A 19,188-nucleotide genomic window follows, 5' to 3' on the forward strand; every position below is an offset into this window, starting at 1 on the left:
AAATTTTGCCTCTAGCGTGCTTTTGCTTAATTTAAATTCTCTGCATATTTTAAGGGAAATATACTCTGTATGTTTCTAATTCATTTATACAAGTTTACTAATCATCATTGAAGACATATTTGATCCCCAAGATATTTTGAAGCTATTAAAACTACTAGTTCCATGAGAAACTAAATTCCACGTTCATAAAAAGTCAGAAGGTCAAACACACTACAAATTAACACATATACCATGGAGTAGAATTTCCTGGCTTATAAGCCTAATCATCCTTTTTTACCCCTATGTCCTGGGGAAAAAAAATCAAAGGACAACAGGAAACACAAATTCAATAAATAGTCCCGATGTCTGAGCCCTATAACCTTGAGTGTTCTTGAGAAGAATAGTCATCTCCTCAACTAAGAGATGATTATTAAATTAAGAGTTAGTTAATTAAATAACAAATTCACTATAAGGAATAAATTTATCTTCCCTATGGGATCCACTGGAATTTCTCATTTCTGCATTAACAATGCTTCTTAAACTTTAATGTGCATTTGAATCACTTAAGGAATCTTGTTAAACTATAGAAACTCTGAATTTCTAACAAGTACCCCAGCAATGTCAATGTAGCTAGTTCATGGACCACACTTTGAGAAACAAAGGTCTGTTGTAGGGTTTTGTGACCATCACTGATATTTCAGCCTGGATAATACTTTATTTTGGCAGGGGTCTGTCTTGTCCATTGTAGAATGGTTTACCTCATCTCTGGCATCTACCCACTACATGACAGTAGCACCTGCTTCACTACTTCACTCATGACAATGAAAAATGTCCCCAGACATTGTTACCAAAAGTCCCAAAGCTAGGGATAAAATTGCTTCCAGTTGAAGAACCAGTACTCTTTTTATGTTTAGTGGTTAAATGTTGCATAATATAAAAACCTCTTTTAATGAAATAGCTTCAGTGAATACAACATCATTAGCCAAATGAATAAACAACTTTCTTTTTTTTTTTTCCCTCTAAGCAATTATAATACTTCTATTTATGGACACTCTATATTTTTCACTGGTTTTATTTCCTTACTTACTGGCTACTAGGGTGCTCAAAAGTAAATTTGCAAACTGCATTTAGCAATTGTGAAAAAACTCCACAACTAAATGTACAGATGAAGCCACATCAAAAAGGGTAGGAAGGGCAAGGACTTAAGGACTTGGTGGGAATCTAAACCCTACAAGTCTGCCACTGAAGGGAGAGAGCCACAGACATGGAGAAGCTCAGGAAAGAGAATGACACACAGGGGATCCTAAAAGGGGAAGAGAAATTCTCATAGCACTTGATTTGTAATCAGAGGGGTTGAATTTTGTGAGTATTTACAACTAGTGGTACTTAAAGCCTAAATTTTGTGAGTATTTACAACTAGTGGTACTTAAAGCCTTAAAATTCAACAAGCTCAGTTCTGAGAGAGCCCAAAGGGTAATAGAAAGCTGAGTCCCTTTCCTTAAAAAGATAACACAGCAAACTGCCCATGATGATACAGCTTGGAAGCAGCAGTTTGAAAGGCATCTGGGATTGATAGGGGGGAGTGTTTGTTACTAATATCAGAGTTCACTAAGGGACTTCTCCAGAACAAAAAAGATGGCAGGTGCTATTTCCTTCCCCCACCCCTCATCATAAACACAGAGCTACTTGTGGGAACCAGCACATCAACTGTATTCACTGCTTAACTTGCTTATACCACACCCCTCTCCAGCCAGACCTGCCTCAGTCCCAGTACCAGAGATCACCCCTCCCCTCAAGACCCACACAAACCTTGCCAACACTGTCTCCTGACCTTCCACTAAGGACATGTGCATTTGTTAAAACTGCACCTCCTTCCCATGCATGCTTTGTGGAGTGGCCTGGCTGGTTTGAACTCCATTGTGGATGCGTGGATGCACATTTCCTGTGGAGGAGGGCCAGTGCCAACTAATTAAAAGTTCATGTCCTGCCCATCACTTTTTTTTTTTTTAAGATTTTATTTATCTATTTGACAGACAGAGATCACAAGAGATGCAGGCAGTGGGGGGGGGGGAGCAGACTCCCTGCTGAGCAAACAGCCAAATGTGGAGCTCAATCCCAGGACCCTGGGATCATGACCTGAGCCCAAGGCAGAGGCTTAATGCACTGAGCCATCCAGGCAGCCCTGCCTACCACTTTTTTTCTTTTTTGCCCGCCACTTTAAATGGCAAGAGACTTTCTTAACTTTTTTAACTTCAAGAGCAAGCTGAGTTTCCAACAAACAGAAACAGACAGAGAGAGTTAGGCAAAATGAAGAGACAGAAGAATATGTCACAAATGAAAGAAGAGGACAAAACCACAGGAAGAGACCTAAGCAAAATGGATATAGGTAACATGCTCAACAGCGAATTTAAAATAATGATCATAAAGATACTCACTGGACTTGAGAAAAGAGTGGAGGACATCAGCTAGACACTTAACACAGAGATAAAAAAGAGCCAACAGAGATGAAGAACATAATAAATGAAATTAATAATAGACTTGATGGAGTAAACAGGATGGAAGAAGAAGAAGAACAAATTAATGATCTAGAAGACAGAGTAATTGAAAGTAATCAAGCTGATCAAATGAGAGAAAAAAAGAATTATGTAAAATGAGATTAAATTTAGGGAACTCAGTAGCTCCATCAAGTGTAATAACTTGCAATATAAGGATCCTAGAAAGAGAAGAGAAAGAAAAGGGGCCAGAATCTTTATTTGAAGAAATAATAGCTGAGAATTTCCCAAATTTGGAGAAGGAAACAGATTTACAAATCTAGGAGGCACTGAAATTCCCCCAATAAATTCTACCAAAGGAGGTCCTTTAATCCACAATAATCAAAATGGTAAAAATAGTGATAGAGAAAAAAATTCTAAAAGCAGCAATAGAAAAGAAAATAGTCACATACAAGGGGAACCTCATAGGGCTATTAGCAGATTTTTCAGCAGAAAATTTGTAAACTAGTGGCATGATATATTCAATGTGTTGAAAAGGAAAAATCTATAGCCAAGAATATTCTATCCAGCAAAGCTATCATTCAGAATAGAAATAGAAATAAATAGTTTCTCAGACTAACAAAAAAATAAGGAGTTCATGACCACTAAATCAGGCCTACAAGAAATATTAAAGGCGATTCTGAGTGAAAAGGAAAAACCATAAGTGAGAGAATGAAAATTAGAACCACAAAGGAAATAAAAATAAACATGTTTGTAAAAAAAAAAATCAGTCAAGGTTTCACAAAATAAAGGGATATAAAATATGACACCATATGCCTCAAATATGAGAGGGAGAGGAGTAAAGGTTGGTTTGGGGGGCACCTGGGTGGCTCAGTTGGTTAAGTGACCCACGCTTGATTTGGGCTCAGGTCATGAGCTTGGGGTCATGAGATCAAGTCCTGCATCAGGCTCCACACTGGGCATAGAACCTTCTTGGAATTCTCTCTCTCCCTCTGCCCTTCCCCGTCACTACTCACTTTCTCTCTCACTAAAGAAGAAAAGAATAGGTTTGAACTTAAACAATAATGAACTTAATATAGACTGCTATATCCAGAAGATGTTATATACAAACCTAATAGTAACTACAAATAAAAAAACAATAACAGATATACAAAGAATAGACAAAAGAATCCAAGTATTTTGCTAAAAACAACAACAACAACAACAAAAACCCAGCAACCATGAAAGAGAGAAAGAGAAGAAATGATCAGAGAAAAACTACAAAAGCAACCATAAAATAAATAAGAAAATGGTAATAAGTGCATTCCTATCAATTTACTTTGAATATAAATGGACTACACACTCTAATCAAAAGACATAGAGTGATAGAGCGGATAAAGAAATAAGACCCAGATGGCTAGTGATGATGAACATTTTTTCATGTGTCTGATAGCCATTTGTATGTCTTCATTGGCGAAGTGTCTGTTCATATCTTCTGCCCATTTTTTGGTATGATTATCTGTTTTGTGTGTGTTGAGTTTGAGAAGTTCTTTATAGATCCTGGATATCAACCTTTTCTCTGTACTGTCATTTGCAAATATCTTCTCCCATTTTGGGGGTTGCCTCTTTGTTTTGCTGACTGTTTCCTTTGCTGTGCAGAAGTTTTTGATCTTGATGAAATCCCAAAAGTTCATTTTCGTTTTTGTTTCCTTTGCCTTTGGAGACATACCTTGAAAGAAGTTGCTGTGGCTGATAATGAAGAGGTTACTGCCTATGTTCTCCTCTAGAATTCTTATGGATTCCTGTCTCACGTTGAGGTCTTTTATCCATTTTGAGTTTATCTGTGTGTACGGCATAAGAGAATGATTGAGTTTCATTCTTCTACATATAGCTGTTCAATTTTCCCAGCACCATTTATTGAAGAGACTATCTTTTTTCCACTGTATATTTTTTCCTGCTTTGTTGAAGATTATTTGACCATAGAGTTGAGGGGCCATATCTGGGCTCTCTACTCTGTTCCACTGGTCTGTGTGTCTGTTTTTATGCCAGTACCATGGTGTCTTGGTGATCACAGCTTTGTAGTAAAGCTTGAAATCAGGTAACATGATGTCGCCAGTTTTATTTTTGTTTTTCAACATTTCCTTAGAAATTCAGGGTCTCTTCTGATTCCACACAAATTTTAGGATTATTTGCTCCAGCTCTTTGAAAAATACCGGTGGAATTTTGATCAGAATGGCATTAGAAGTATAGATTTCTCTAGGCAGTATAGACATTTAAACAATGTTTACTTTTCTGATCCAAGAGCATGGAATGGTCTTCCATCTTTTTGTGTCTTCTTCAATTTCTTTCATGGGTGTTCTGTAGTTCCTCGAGTACAGATCCTTTACCTCTTTGGTTAGGTTTATTCCCAGGTATCTTATGGTTCTTGGTGCTATAGTAAATGGAATTGATTCTTTAATTTCCCTTTCTGTATTTTCATTGTTAGTGTATAAGAAAGCCACTGATTTCTGTACATTGACTTTGTATCCTGCCATGTTACTGAATTGCTGTATGAGTTCTAGTAGTTTGGGGGTGGAGTCTTTTGGGTTTTCCATATAAAGAATCATGTCATCTGCGAAGAGAGAGAGTTTGACTTCTTCATTGCCAATTTGGATACCTTCTATTTCTCTTTGTTGTCTGATTGCTGTTGCTGGGACTTCTAATACTATGTTGAACAAGAGTGGTGAGAGTGGGCATCCTTGTCATGTCCTGATCTCAATGGGAAGGCTGTGAGCTTTTTCTCATTGATGATGATATTTGCTGTGAGTCTTTCATAGATAGATTTTATGAAGTTCAGGAATGTTCCCTCTATCCCTATACTTTGAAGTGTTTTAATCAGGAATGGATGCTGGAGATTCAAATTAAAACCACATTGAGATACTACCTTATACCAGTTAGAATGGCCAAAATTAGCAAGACAGGAAACAACGTGTGTTGGAGAGGATGTGGAGAAAGGGGAACCCTCTTACACTGTTGGTGGGAATGCAAGTTGGTGCAGCCACTTTGGAGAACAGTGTGGAGATTCCTCAAGAAATTAAAAATAGAACTTCCCTATGACCCTGCAATTGCACTACTGGGTACCCCAAAGATACAGATGTAGTGAAAAGAAGGGCCATCTGTACCCCAATGTTTATAGCAGCAATGGCCACAGTCGCCAAACTGTGGAAAGAACCCAGATGCCCTTCAACGCACGAATGGATAAGGAAGATGTGGTCCATATACATTATGGAGTATTATGCCTCCATCAGAAAGGATGAATACCCAACGTTTGTAGCAACATGGACGGGACTGGAAGAGATTATGCTGAGTGAAATAAGTCAAGCAGAGAGAGTCAATTATCATATGGTTTCACTTATTTGTGGAGCATAACAAATAACATGGAGGACATAGGGAGATGGAGAGGAGAAGGGAGTTGAGGGAAATTGGAGCAGGAGATGAACCATGAGAGACGATGGACTCTGAAAAACTATCTGAGGGCTTTGAAGGGGCGGGGGGTGGGAGGTTGGGGGAGCCAGGTGGTGGGTATTAGGAGGGCACATATTGCATGGAGCACTGAGTGTGATGCAAAAACAATGAATTCTGTTACACTGAAAAGAAATAAAAAAATAAAATAAAAGTTCCTTCAAAAAAAAAAAAGAAAGAAAGAAAAGAAAAGAAATAAGACCCATCTATAGAGAGTTACTTCACACCTAAAGACACATGCAGATTGAAAGTGGAGGGATAAAGAAATATTTATATGCAAATGGAAGTGATAAGAAAGCCAGAGTAGCAATACCTATATCAAAACAAAAACAAGGGACGCCTGGGTGACTCAGTGGGTTAAAGCCTCTGCTTTTGGCTCAGGTCATGGTCTCAGGGTCCTGGGATCGAGCCCCGCATCAGGCTCTCTGCTCAGCAGGGAGCCTGCTTCCTCCTCTCTCTCTCTTTGCCTGCCTCTCTGCCTTCTTGTGATCTCTGTCTGTCAAATAAATAAACAAAATCTTCAAAACAAAAACAAAAACAAAAACAAAAAACCTCCAGATTTTAAAACAAAAACTGCAACAAAAAACAAAGAAGGACACTATATATTCATAGGGAACATTCCAATAAGAAGATATAATAATTGTAAATATTTATGCACCCAACATGGGAGGACCCAAAGACAAAAAAGCAGTTAATAACAAATATAAAATATGTCATCGATAGTAATACAATAATAGTAGGGGACTTTAACACTCCATGTACATCAATGGACAGGTCATCCAATAGCAAATCAACAAGAAAACAGTGACTTTGAATGACACGTTGGACCAGAGGGATCTAACAGATATATTCAGAATATTCCATCCTAGAGCAGCAGAATACACATTCTTTTCAAGGCACAGGAAACATTTTCCACAATAGATCACATATTAGTCCACAAAACAAGTCTCAACAAATTCAAAAAGACTGAAATCATTCCACACATCTTTTCTGACCACAACACTGTGAAACTAGGAATCAATGACAAGAAAAATCTGGAAAGAACACAAATACATGGAGGTTAAATAACATGCCCTAAATGATGAATGGGTCAACACAGAATTCAATAAGAAAATTAAAAAATATATATGGAGACAAAAGAAAATGAAAACACAACCATCCAAAATCTCTAGGTGCCACAAAAGTGGTTCCAAGAGGGAAGTTTATAGCAATAAAGGCCTACCTCAAGAAGCAAGAAAAATCTCAAATGAACAACCTAATCTTATACCTTAAAGGAGCTAGGAAAAAGAAGAACAAATAAAACCCCAAACCAGTAGAAGGAAGGAAATGATGAATATTAAAGTAGAAATAAATGATATAGAAACTAAAAATAAATAAATAAATAAAACAGATCATGAAACCAGGAGCTGGTTCTTTGAAAAGAGCTTTCCCCCTAAGATCAGGAATAATATAAGGATGTCTACTCTCACCATTTTTATTCAGTATACTACTGGAAGTCCTAGAGACCAGACAACAAAAAGAAATAAAAGTCACCCAATTTGGTAAGAAATTTTGCAGTCGACACAATATTACATATCAAAAATCCAAAATATTCCACCAAAAACCCAGTAGAACTGATAAATGAATTCAGTACAGTTGTAGGATATAAAATCAAGGTGCAGAAATCTGTTGCATTTCTATACACCAATAATACAGCAACAGAAAGAGAAATTAAGAAAATAACCCCATTTACAATTGCGCCAAAAATAACAAGATACCTAGGAATAAACCTAACCAAAGAGGTGAAAGACCTATACTCTGAAAATCATAAAACGTTGATGAAAGAAATCAAAGATGACACCAAGAAATGGAAAGGCATTCCATGCTCATGGATTAGGAAAACAAATATGTTAAAAAGTCTATACTACCCAAAATAATCTATACATTTAATGCAATCCCTATCAAAATACCAACAGCATTTTTCACAGAACTGGGAAAAACAATGCTAAACTTGGTGTGGAGCCACAAAAGACCTTGAATAGGCAAAGCAATTCTGAAAAAGGAAAGCAAAGCTGAGGTATCACAATTCCAGATTTCAAGCCCTATTACAAAGCTGTAATCATCATAAACAGTATGGTAGTGGCACAAAAATAGACACATAGATCAATAGAACTGAATAGAAAACCCAGAAATAAACCCACAATTACATGGTCAATTAATCTGTGGCAAAGTAGGAAAGAATATCCAATGGGAAAAAGACAGTCTCTTCAACAAATGGTGTTGGGAAAACTGGACAGCTACGTGGAAAACAATGAAATGGGACCACTTTCTTACACCATACACAAAAATACACTCAAAATGGATTAAAGACCTAAATGTGGGGCCTGAAGCCATAAAAATCCTAGAACATAGGAACTAATGTTTCAGACATCAGCTGTAGCAACATTTCTCTAGATATGTCTCCTGAGGCAAGGGAAACAAAACCAAAAATTAATTTTGACTACATCAAAATTAATTTTGACTACATCAAAATAAAAATCTTCTGCACAGCCAAGGAAACAATCAACAAAAGTAAAAGACACCTTACTGAATGGAAGAAGATATTTACAAATGACATATCTGATAAAAGGTTAGAATAAAAATATATAAATATATAACTCAACAAAAACAAATAATCCAAGTTAAAAATGGAGAGAAGAGGGGCACCTGGGTGGCTCAGTGGGTTAAAGCCTCTGCCTTTGGCTCAGGGCATGATCCAAGGGTCCTGGGATTGAGCCCCGCATCAGGCTCTCTGCTCAGCAGGGAGCCTGCTTCCTTCTCTCTCTCTGCCTGCCTCTCTGCCTACTTGTGATCTCTGTCTGTCAAATAAATAAATAAATAATTTTAAAAAGTTTAAAAAAAATGGACAGAAGACATGAAGACATGTTTCCAAAGAAGACATCCAGATGGCCAATAGACACATGAAAAGATGCTCAATATCCCTCATTATCAGGGAAATGTGAATCAAAACTACATGAGATATCACCTCAGATCCTGTTGGAATGGCTAAATTAAAAAACCCAGGAAACAAATGTTGGCAAGGAGATGGAGAAAAAGGAAACCTCTTGCATTGTTGGTGGGAATGCAAACTGGTGCAGCCACTGTGGAAAAGAGTACGGAGGTTCCTCAAAATGTTAAAGACGGGGGCACCTGGGTGGCTCAGTGGGTTAAGCTGCTGCCTTCAGCTCAGGTCATGATCTCAGGGTCCTGGGATCGAGCCCCACATCGGGCTCTCTGCTCAGCGGGGAGCCTGCTTCCCCTTCTCTCTCTGCCTGCCTCTCTGCCTACTTGTGATCTCTCTCTCTGTCAAATAAAAAAAAAAATGTTAAAGACAGAACTACCCTATGACTGAACAGTGGTGCTACTGTGCATTTACCCCAAAATACAAAAATATTGATTAAAAGTGATAAATGCATCCCTATGACTATAGGAGTGTTATTTACAATAGCCAAATTATGGAAGCAGCTTAAGTGTTCCTTAGTCAATGAATGGAGAAGTGGTATATATATATATATATACCACTGTATATATACAGCGGAATACTATTCAGCCACAAAAAGAATGAAATCTTGCCATTTGCCATGACATGGATGGAGCTACAGTGTATATTGCTAAGCAGATTAAGTCAGTCAGAGAAAGACAGATTCCATACAATTTCACTTATATGTGGAATTAAAAAACAAAATAACCCCCCTCCCCCCAGCAACCCACAGTTTGTTTCGTGAGATTAAGGGGTAGGGTTATGGACATTGGGGAGGGTATGTGCTTTTGGGTAAATTGGAAGGGGAGATGAACCATGAGAGACTATGGACTCTGAAAAACAATCTGAGGGGTTTGAAGTGGTGGGGGGGGTGGGAGGTTGGGGTACCAGGTGGTGGGTATTATAGAGGGCACGGCTTGCATGGAGCACTGGGTGTGGTGAAAAAATAATGAATACTGTTTTTCTGAAAATAAATAAATTGGAAAAAAAAATGAAAAAAAAAACAAAAACAAAAACAAAACACACGTGCAAAGGAACGAGAGAGAGAGAGAAAAAAAAAAAAACAAGAAACAGACTCTTAACTATGGAGAACAGACTGATGGTTACCAGGGAGGAGGTGGGTGGGGGGATGGGTGAAATAGGTGATAGGGATTTAGGAGTATAATTGTGATGAGTACAGGGTGATATATGTAAGTGCTAAATCATTATGTTGCATACCTGAAACTAACATAAAGCTGTATGTTAACTATATTGGAATTAAAATAGAAACAAATGTAAAAATAAATATCCTCAAGGATAAATGATCCTAATTCCGTAACTAAACCACTCCATTTTAAAAAAGAAAGACCCTTCCTCCAGAACCACTCCACGAATGAGTGTTACATCACCCTCCAGATTAGACCAACCAAGGAGAGAGAGGTTAGGACTGGATTGCCTTTCCTCCTTGGTCGTCCCAGCATGCGGTTGGACTTGACTACATGCAAAATTTCAATTAAAAAATTTATTTGTGATTAATTATGAAACAGCACCTGCTTCTTGATATTTATAATGAACTTTTATTTTTGCATATTCTCATATCTGTTCAAGTTGAAAAATCACCTCCTGTTAGTCTATTAGAGAAAGGACGACATTATTAGCTTTAAAATTAGCTTTCTGCAAGTCAGACTTGCTGATATGCTCTACAGATGGGATGTATTTTCACCCAATCAGGGAATACTTCAAAGCACACCAAAGCCACATTGATGGATTCTTGTAAGCTTTTATATCATCCTTTATAGAACACCGGTGATGGGCCAGATTTTCAAGGATTTATTTCAATATCATGCGTTTTTGGATTTTTTTTTTTTTAGCCTCAAATCATTTTTGTTCACATAAAGGAATTCTAGTGATTCGGATATTTAAAATGCCCTTTAGCTGATGAACTAAATTCCTTCAGTCTTGCATGTAAATATAATCAGGCAGTGATGTCAGACAATTACTCTAACTATGAATACCTGACTTTCCAGAGTTGGCTAACCTGCACCCACATCAGAGGCCTAGAGGGCCCAGGAGAGAATTACTGACTTGGGAATAACAGGCTCTTTCAAAGCTGAAATGACACTGCTGACCTAACCTCAGGAAGACTGGGGGTTTGACAATTTTTCCAGACACGATGATAGATTTGTGCTGCTGTATTTATACCCCATTGCCTGCCCGCTCTCTGATTAACAGCATGCAAATCAGGATGGTTGACTGAGGATAAGAATGGCATTTGTGACCTTGATTCACCTCATACTGAATTCTGCTGGACTCTGACTAGTGAGGTTCCTGTTCTTTCAACACAGTTTATTACTACAGTATTAGGTTGAACCCTATGAGAGTGATGTTTTTATAGGCCAAAGTAAGGGAGTCAGATGTCAGTATTGGTTTTTTTCATACGATTCAAAACGATACCAAAAGAACTTCTTTAAAGTGTTGTTTTATCATTTTTCTTATGGTATAGACATTAATACATCAGTCTAAAATTATTCTTACTACATTGTTGTTTCCTGATGGCTATTTGTCTTTTTAACTCTAAATGTTGTGGAAGTGGCTTTTATGTTTCTTGATTACTTTGCATAATTCAGCAAGAAAGGCCAAATATGCCTTTTTTACACCAACAACACATAACACAGTTTCTAAGCCTGAATCTTTCTTCAATAAATTTTTAAGGATAGAAATGTGATACTGTTGAGCTGAGTGATCTCGTGACAGCAAGCAAAACTGTGTCAGCCAGATGACTGCTGGCATTCTTCGAATGGTTTACGCAATCTCGGGAATAATAACAACACGTCCCCTGCAGTCAGCATGAGTCCTTTCTCAGTGGATGTATTTATAGTGAGTCATATAAATCTTTAATCCCTCCCACATATCTCTGTGCAAGAAATTTTCCAGGAACTTCCAGGAAATTATAAAAATGTGAACAAATTCCAAAATGTCAACTTAAAAAGAATGTATACTCAAAATATATATATATATATACCATTCCCAGTAGGGAACATCAAAAGAAAATACCTGTTGATTTTTGTTTGTTTTTAGTAAAGATGATGGATTCAGTCAATATTTTGGAAAAAAAAAATCCAAGTCACTCTCAAACTCCCAAAATAATTCAAGGCAATAAGAAATAGCATGTATTTTTGACAACTAGATGCTTCAAGTAACTGCAGGACTTCCACACATTTTCACAGGATTAAAACTCACCACACAGCACAGCTTCAACGCTTTAAGGTAAGCTTAAAAAACAAAACCATTCTAGCAGATGGAAATATGTCTAAATTTACATTTGCTACAGACTTCCTCTCTTAAGCTGGGCAATTCACTTAACCTCTTTTACATTATATTCTCCAACCTGTGCTTTAAATACATAGAGTATTAGTGAAACGCAAAACTGTGAAGAGTTTGTGTTGAGTTTTATTGATTTTAGTTATTCCTAAGTCTTGCTATATTTAACTATCCAACACTCATATTGAATATGAGCAATCTCACCTTTATTGTCACCATTAAAAAAAGAATTGTAAGAATTGTAAGCAATAAATCAATGTAAACACCTCTGAAAATGTCAGTTTCTGCAGATATGCAGACAATATTTGTCATTACCAAATGCTTAAATCCCCCTTTCCCTTTGTTAGCATGAGAATACATTCTTTCCTCTGATTTGGAGTGGGAGAAGGGATAGTAAGTAGTGTATGGAAAATAGAACCCTCCTAGTACCATCCCCAAACGTGATGACAGAGCGTGGGTGAATGTGAATTGGATTCACTATCCTTCCACGGTGTTTTTTTCTGGGAGACACACTGTCTAACTTTTCCTATGTGGCGGTAGCCTGTGAAAAGCTGTCAGGTCCAACAAGAAGTCTAGGACCTTCATCTAAATCTCAAGGGAATAACATGGCTGCTAACTGAGAAAGACTGCGAGAAAACCCTAATTAGCTGACAGTGTCTTCAAAACATCCAAATCTGTTCAACCCACTACCAGAAAGATGAGCTTGCCCTGGGCACTCTTCCATTTTAGTATCTGTGCCTCAAACCTATCATCTCTTCCAGGAACAGGGCACAAAAACTTAAGAAGTATGAGAAAATTTAGTAGTCAAAACAAATAATATTTTTAAAAAATGAAAATGAATGCAAAAAGTTCATGATGAAACAAGAGATCAAAATTATAAATAGAAACATGATCAATATTACCTCTTGATCCTTTAGCCTCTGCTCCAGTATGGCTTGGCAAGACATACTGATCCTGTCTTTGCTTAAAATGTTACTGAGGTTTTTTGGCACCTCCTTAAATTGTGTACCTGAGGGAAGTCCCATTTCCTGGCATCTTTTTCTTTGTTCTCTGATTTCTGACTAGCTCACACTCTCACTGGTTCCTGACAGATATCATCTCCTGACTATGATTTTTCTCCAAGAGGCCAAAGATTGTGTCTCTTTGGGTCACAGCCAAATCCCACACAAAGGTGAATTTTTAGCACAGTACCTGGCACACAGTAGCTGCTTCATACATGCTGCTAAATGATTGGTAGAAAAAGCTCTTGAAGCTCCTTGCTGTGTCTGGCCTCCTTGCATGCTTACATGGTTGGGAAAATGTCTCTGACTGGACCTCTACCCCAGAGCCTATTTTAGTGAACATGGACCCTTCCAGGAGTTTCCTAAACACTGGGGACAGAGAACCAGGAACAAAAGATTTTGAGGTTTGAAAAAAATTGGAGTCGGTGAACTTCAGTGCATGTAAGTAGATTCAAATAGAAATAAAAAAAGATGATTGACCTTATTGGTGGGAAAAGCAATTAAAATACTGTGAGGGTGTTTTCAAACTATCTGTTTTGCAAAAAAAAATCCAGGGTATGGTAATTTTTATGATTTAAGACTTTCCCCCACCCAGGGGTATCTGAAATTTCTCACATTTAGGGTGTTCAGAGCACATACCTTCAATAGTACACTGATCGGGGACTGGAATCTTCTTTCCGATTTCCACAGCATATGCTTTTACTTTACTGAAGTTTTCCTTTAAGTGCAAGTAGAGCTTATCTTGGTATTCTACAGGACTTGCGGTTGTTTCTGGAGTTTCTTCCTGGCAGTTTTCTTTAACTGTTTCTGGCAAATTCTCTGATTCTGTATGCATAACACTTGGGTGTGAAACTGAAGAATTTCCCAGTTGTGATCTATCAGAGTTTGCCTTAAAGGGCAACTTATCATTTTCTTGACAAAGTGGGTCTGTTTCTGAAAGAAAGAAGCTAGTTGGCTTATCTTCACTCTCTACTACTTCCTCATCATCTGAACTCTCGTTCTTCGTTAGTGCTGTGTGCAAAGCCAAACTCTTTGACCTACAATACAAAAAGCCAAGACAGGTAAAGAAGCTGAGCTAGAACTCACTGAGAAGGAAAATAAAGGATAATAACAGTTGGGAAAAATGACTTCCTCTAGAGTGTGAAACTGAGAATTGGTGCTATTAACAGATTTGATAAAAACATAGATCAGCAACAAGTTACATAGTAAGCCAAATCCTTGAAGATCCAAAACAGACATTAAAAAGTCAATTTCATGGCAAAACTAACTGGAAAATAGTAGACTTCCATACTTATATTCTTTTTTCCCTACATTTGCTTCTGCTTTTTCATCAGAAAACAAGAGAGGCCTTTGACAGTCATTCTCAAAATAGCACATCTATAGGGGCGCCTGGGTGGCTCAGTCAGTTAAGTGTCTGTCGTCGGTTCAGATCACGATCCCAGGGTGTTGGGATTGATCCCCACATCACACTCCCCGCTCAGGGTAAAGCCTGCTTCTCCTTTTCCCTTTGCCTGCTTCTCTGCCTGTTTGTGCTCTCTCTTGCTCTCTGATAAACAAACAAATAAATAAATAAAATCTTTAAAAGATCTATATAACACATCTATATTTAAAGTATTTTTTAAAAATAAGCCATAGATTTGTTTTCTATCTGTATTCTCCTTTTAATAATAATAAATAAAGTAAGCTTCTTTGGATAACGGAAGCATGGTGAATGCCAATTCATTCATGAAAAGATGGGACTTTGGGTGCTATAGGTGAACGATATTTAAAAACCACCCCATAACAGTGTGATAACATAATTTCTAGCAAACATGAAGTGCATACTTTAAAAAACCAGCCAAGCAAAGCTTATACCTGTTAAATCTAATATCCTTTCTTTCTTCCTTAGAAAATTGGCCCAAACTGTATCTTCTGATAGAGCTGGGAGTATTGCTCTCAGCATTTATTTTGTCTTCAAAAGCCTGTATTTTAACTTGCAGCTTTTCATGGTCTTCATTTTCAGCCAAAGTGAGCTTGATTTTTTCCAGCTTCTCAGGGATTTCAACCTCAGTGTTTGTTTTTTTCCTAAAGGAATAAAAACCATTGCATTAAATGATGGCCACATATACTGTCAAGACAGTGCTACTCTCTATTTAACTGCTTCTTATTCAAAATGGAAAAATTTACTGGATGTATTTTTGATTAGTCACCTAGCAAATGTTTATTGAGTAACTACAATGGACATAGGGATTTTTTTTTAAGATTTTGTTTTTAAGTAATTTCTACACCCAACATGGGGCTTGAGCTCATAACCCCAAGATAAAAAGCTACATGCTCTACACACTGACCTTGTTGTCCCCATTTTTTTTTTTTTTTGGGAAAGAAAATTATATTTTTTCCAGTTTCTGTCATATACATTGTTGCTGTGGTAGGAAATGTGCTCATTATAGTCACCATCTCTGCCAGCCCATCACTGGGGTCTCCCATGTACCTTTTTCTAGCCCATCTCTTCTTTATGGATGCCTGCTATTCCTCTATAAATACGCCCAAACCGATTATAGATTTATTCTATAAAAGACCATTCTATTCAATGGGTGTATGATTTAAATCTTTGGAGAACATTTCTTTGGAGCTGCTGAGGTCATCCTACTTAGTGTGATGGCCTACCACCATTATGGGGCCATTTGCAAGCCCTTGCATTATACAACCATCATGAACTGACAGATGTGTGGCCTACTAGTGGGAGCGGTGTAGGTGGGAGACTTTTTATGCAACCACACAGATCCTCTTCAGCTTCTGATTAGCCGTAACATTACACATCACTCTAGGTATGATCTGAACCCTTTGCTCAATCTTGCCTGCACTGATACTCACACTCTAGGGCTCGTTGTTGCAGCCAATAGTGAATTGATCTGTGTGCTAAACTTCCTTCTCTTTAAAAAAAAATTTTTTTAAATTTGAGTATAGTTGAAACACCATGTTACATTAGTTTCAGGTGAATAATGGACATAGATCTTCAAAATTGTTCCTATAGCTTCTTCTGCTAGAAGTGTATAAACATTGGTGTGTGTGTGCCAACTTCACATTAGAAGGAGTTTTTTAAGAATTCAGAGAATAAAAAGCAGTTTGTATGGTTATCTACCCTATTTTTATCCAGTTCTACAAAAGCGTATCTTTCGCATTAAATTAATGCCAGATATTTTTTAGAAAAATTTTAAGGGGTGATTTGTTTGTGCTGAAATTGATAGAACATTTCAAATGGACTGTATAAACTCATGGCGTTGTTAATTTTATGGCAATCAGTGTGATTCTTTTATATTATGAAATAAGAAAAACCTTTCTATTGGGCCTCAATCCCAGGACCCTAGGATCATGACTTGAGCTAAAGGCTCAAAGCTTAACTGACTGAGCCACCCAGGCATTCCAAATTTTTATTAAACAATCACTATCAATATAATATGAGATTATTATTCTTTCTTTTTAAATATAAGGGTTAATACTCCCTAGAAATCCATTCATCAAGGTGGCTTAATAATTCTGTTGGTTTGTCTGTGTGCATTTACCTGGCTGTCCCTCTTTACTATTTTTTCCTAGAAGTTAACAAAAATGGTCTCAAACATACAAAACAATCCTGGCTTTTTCAAATATATGGCTATTTCCCCCTAAGGACCTGGCATAGTACATAGGTGAGAGTGAGAAAATACAATTCTGGTTTTTCTAATGGCACTGCTTTTTAGGGAAAATCAACATGAAAGTGCTGGTGACAGTTTCTTCCAATTACACTTCACCCGTTCTGGGGCCATGTGTGTGGTGGGCACTGGGAAATGTTGGTTGGCAGCTTTCCGGGCTTGCCCAGAGAGGAGTACTGGTTTCATGGGAGGGTTCATAGTTTTGGGGCCCTCAATTTTTAAAATTCCCATTAGTCCAGCCCAGGAACAGATGTAATTGGTGCTACTGGGAAAGCAAGTAGATCATCATTTAAGTAACCAGGATATTGTTTATTGTCTAATAAAATATTGCTGTGAAAAGTTAAATACACATTTATATAATTTTTATAGGCTTCCTATAGTTTTGCATACATAATGCAAAATTTATTATCTATATCATGCTTCATTGAAATATACATGAGTAGATTTCAAGAATCAGTACATGGGAATAAAGGCTAATCACGAAGATGTTTTCCTTTATGATATATATGATACTGGCTGCCCACAACAGATGGGAGGTTTTGACATCTTCCAGCCAGATGATTCTAAAAGTTGAAATTTTACTCCTGTTACAAATGAAACAAAGATAGTACTATCACTGAATGTTATTTTACAAACCATGATGATTACTAAGGTAATTTTTTTTTATAAATTTTTTTATTTTTTATAAACATATATTTTTATCCCCAGGGGTACAAGTCTGTGAATCGCCAGGTTTACACACTTCACAGCACTCACCAAAGCACATACCCTCCCCAATGTCCATAACCCCACCCCCTTCTCCCAACCCCTCTCCCCCCAGCAACCCTCAGTTTGTTTTGTGAGATTAAGAGTCACTTATGGTTTGTCTCCCTCCCAATCCCATCTTGTTTCATTTATTCTTCTCCTACCCACTTAAGCCCCCATGTTGCATCACCACTTCCTCATATCAGGGAGATCATATGATAGTTGTCTTTCTCCGCTTGGCTTATTTCGCTGAGCATGATACGCTCTAGTTCCATCCATGTTGTCGCAAATGGCAAGATTTCATTTCTTTTGATGGCTGAATAGTATTCCATTGTGTATATATACCACATCTTCTTTATCCATTCATCTGTTGATGGACATCTAGGTTCTTTCCATAGTTTGGCTATTGTGGACATGCTGCTATAAACATTCGGGTGCACGTGCCCCTTTGGATCACTATGTTTGTATCTTTAGGGTAAATACCCAGTAGTGCAATTGCTGGGTCACAGGGAAGTTCTATTTTCAACATTTTGAGGAACCTCCATGCTGTTTTCCAGAGTGGTTGCACCAGCTTGCATTCCCACCAACAGTGTAGGAGGGTTCCCCTTTCTCCGCAACCTCGCCAGCATCTGTCATTTCCTGACTTGTTGATTTTAGCCATTCTGACTGGTGTGAGGTGATATCTCATTGTGGTTTTGATTTGTATTTCCCTGATGCCGAGTGATGTGGAGCACTTTTTCATGTGTCTGTTGGCCATCTGGATGTCTTCTTTGCAGAAATGTCTGTTCATGTCCTCTGCCCATTTCTTGATTGGATTATTTGTTCTTTGGGTGTTGAGTTTGCTAAGTTCTTTATAGATTTAGGACACTAGTCCTTTATCTGATATGTTGTTTGCAAATATCTTCTCCCATTCTGTCAGTTGTCTTTTGATTTTGTTAACTGTTTCCTTTGCTGTGCAAAAGCTTTTGATCTTGATGAAATCCCAATAGTTCATTTTTGCCCTTGCTTCCCTTGCCTTTGGCGATGTTCCTAGGAAGATGTTGCTGCGGCTGAGGTCAAAGAAGTTGCTGCCTGTGTTCTCCTCAAGGATTTTGATGGATTCCTTTCTCACATTGAGGTCCTTCATCCATTTTGAGTCTATTTTCGTGTGTGGTGTAAGGAAATGGTCCAATTTCATTTTTCTGCATGTGGCTGTCCAATTTTCCCAACACCATTTATTGAAGGGGCTGTCTTTTTTCCATTGGACATTCTTTCCTGCTTTGTCGAAGATTAGTTGACCATAGAGTTGAGGGTCTATTTCTGGGCTCTCTATTCTGTTCCATTGATCTATGCATCTGTTTTTGTGCCAATACCATGCTGTCTTGATGATGACAGCTTTGTAATAGAGCTTGAAGTTCACAATATTTATTCTTCCAATCCAGGAGCATGGAACATTTTTCTATTTCTTTGTGTCTTCCTCAATTTCTTTCATGAGTACTTTATAGTTTTCTGAGTATAGATTCTGTGCCTCTTTGGTTAGGTTTATT

At 37.6% G+C, this 19,188-nt stretch overlaps 1 protein-coding gene across 6 annotated transcripts in view; it reads right to left on the reverse strand.

Moving 5' to 3' along the window:
- Positions 1 to 19,188, reverse strand: part of VEPH1 (ventricular zone expressed PH domain containing 1) — a 249,980-nt gene that overhangs the window by 87,958 nt on the left and 142,834 nt on the right. For all 6 annotated transcript variants that reach the window (XM_044251673.1, XM_044251670.1, XM_044251672.1 and 3 more), the window contains exons 8-9: positions 15,105 to 15,314; positions 13,890 to 14,287 (exon numbers count right to left, since the gene is read on the reverse strand). In XM_044251673.1, the coding sequence (XP_044107608.1) occupies positions 13,890 to 14,287; positions 15,105 to 15,314 (608 nt within the window). The remainder of the gene's footprint in view (positions 1 to 13,889; positions 14,288 to 15,104; positions 15,315 to 19,188) is intronic.

Source organism: Neovison vison, chromosome 6, assembly GCF_020171115.1.
Source record: "Neovison vison isolate M4711 chromosome 6, ASM_NN_V1, whole genome shotgun sequence".
Taxonomy (NCBI): Eukaryota; Metazoa; Chordata; class Mammalia; order Carnivora; family Mustelidae; genus Neogale; species Neogale vison.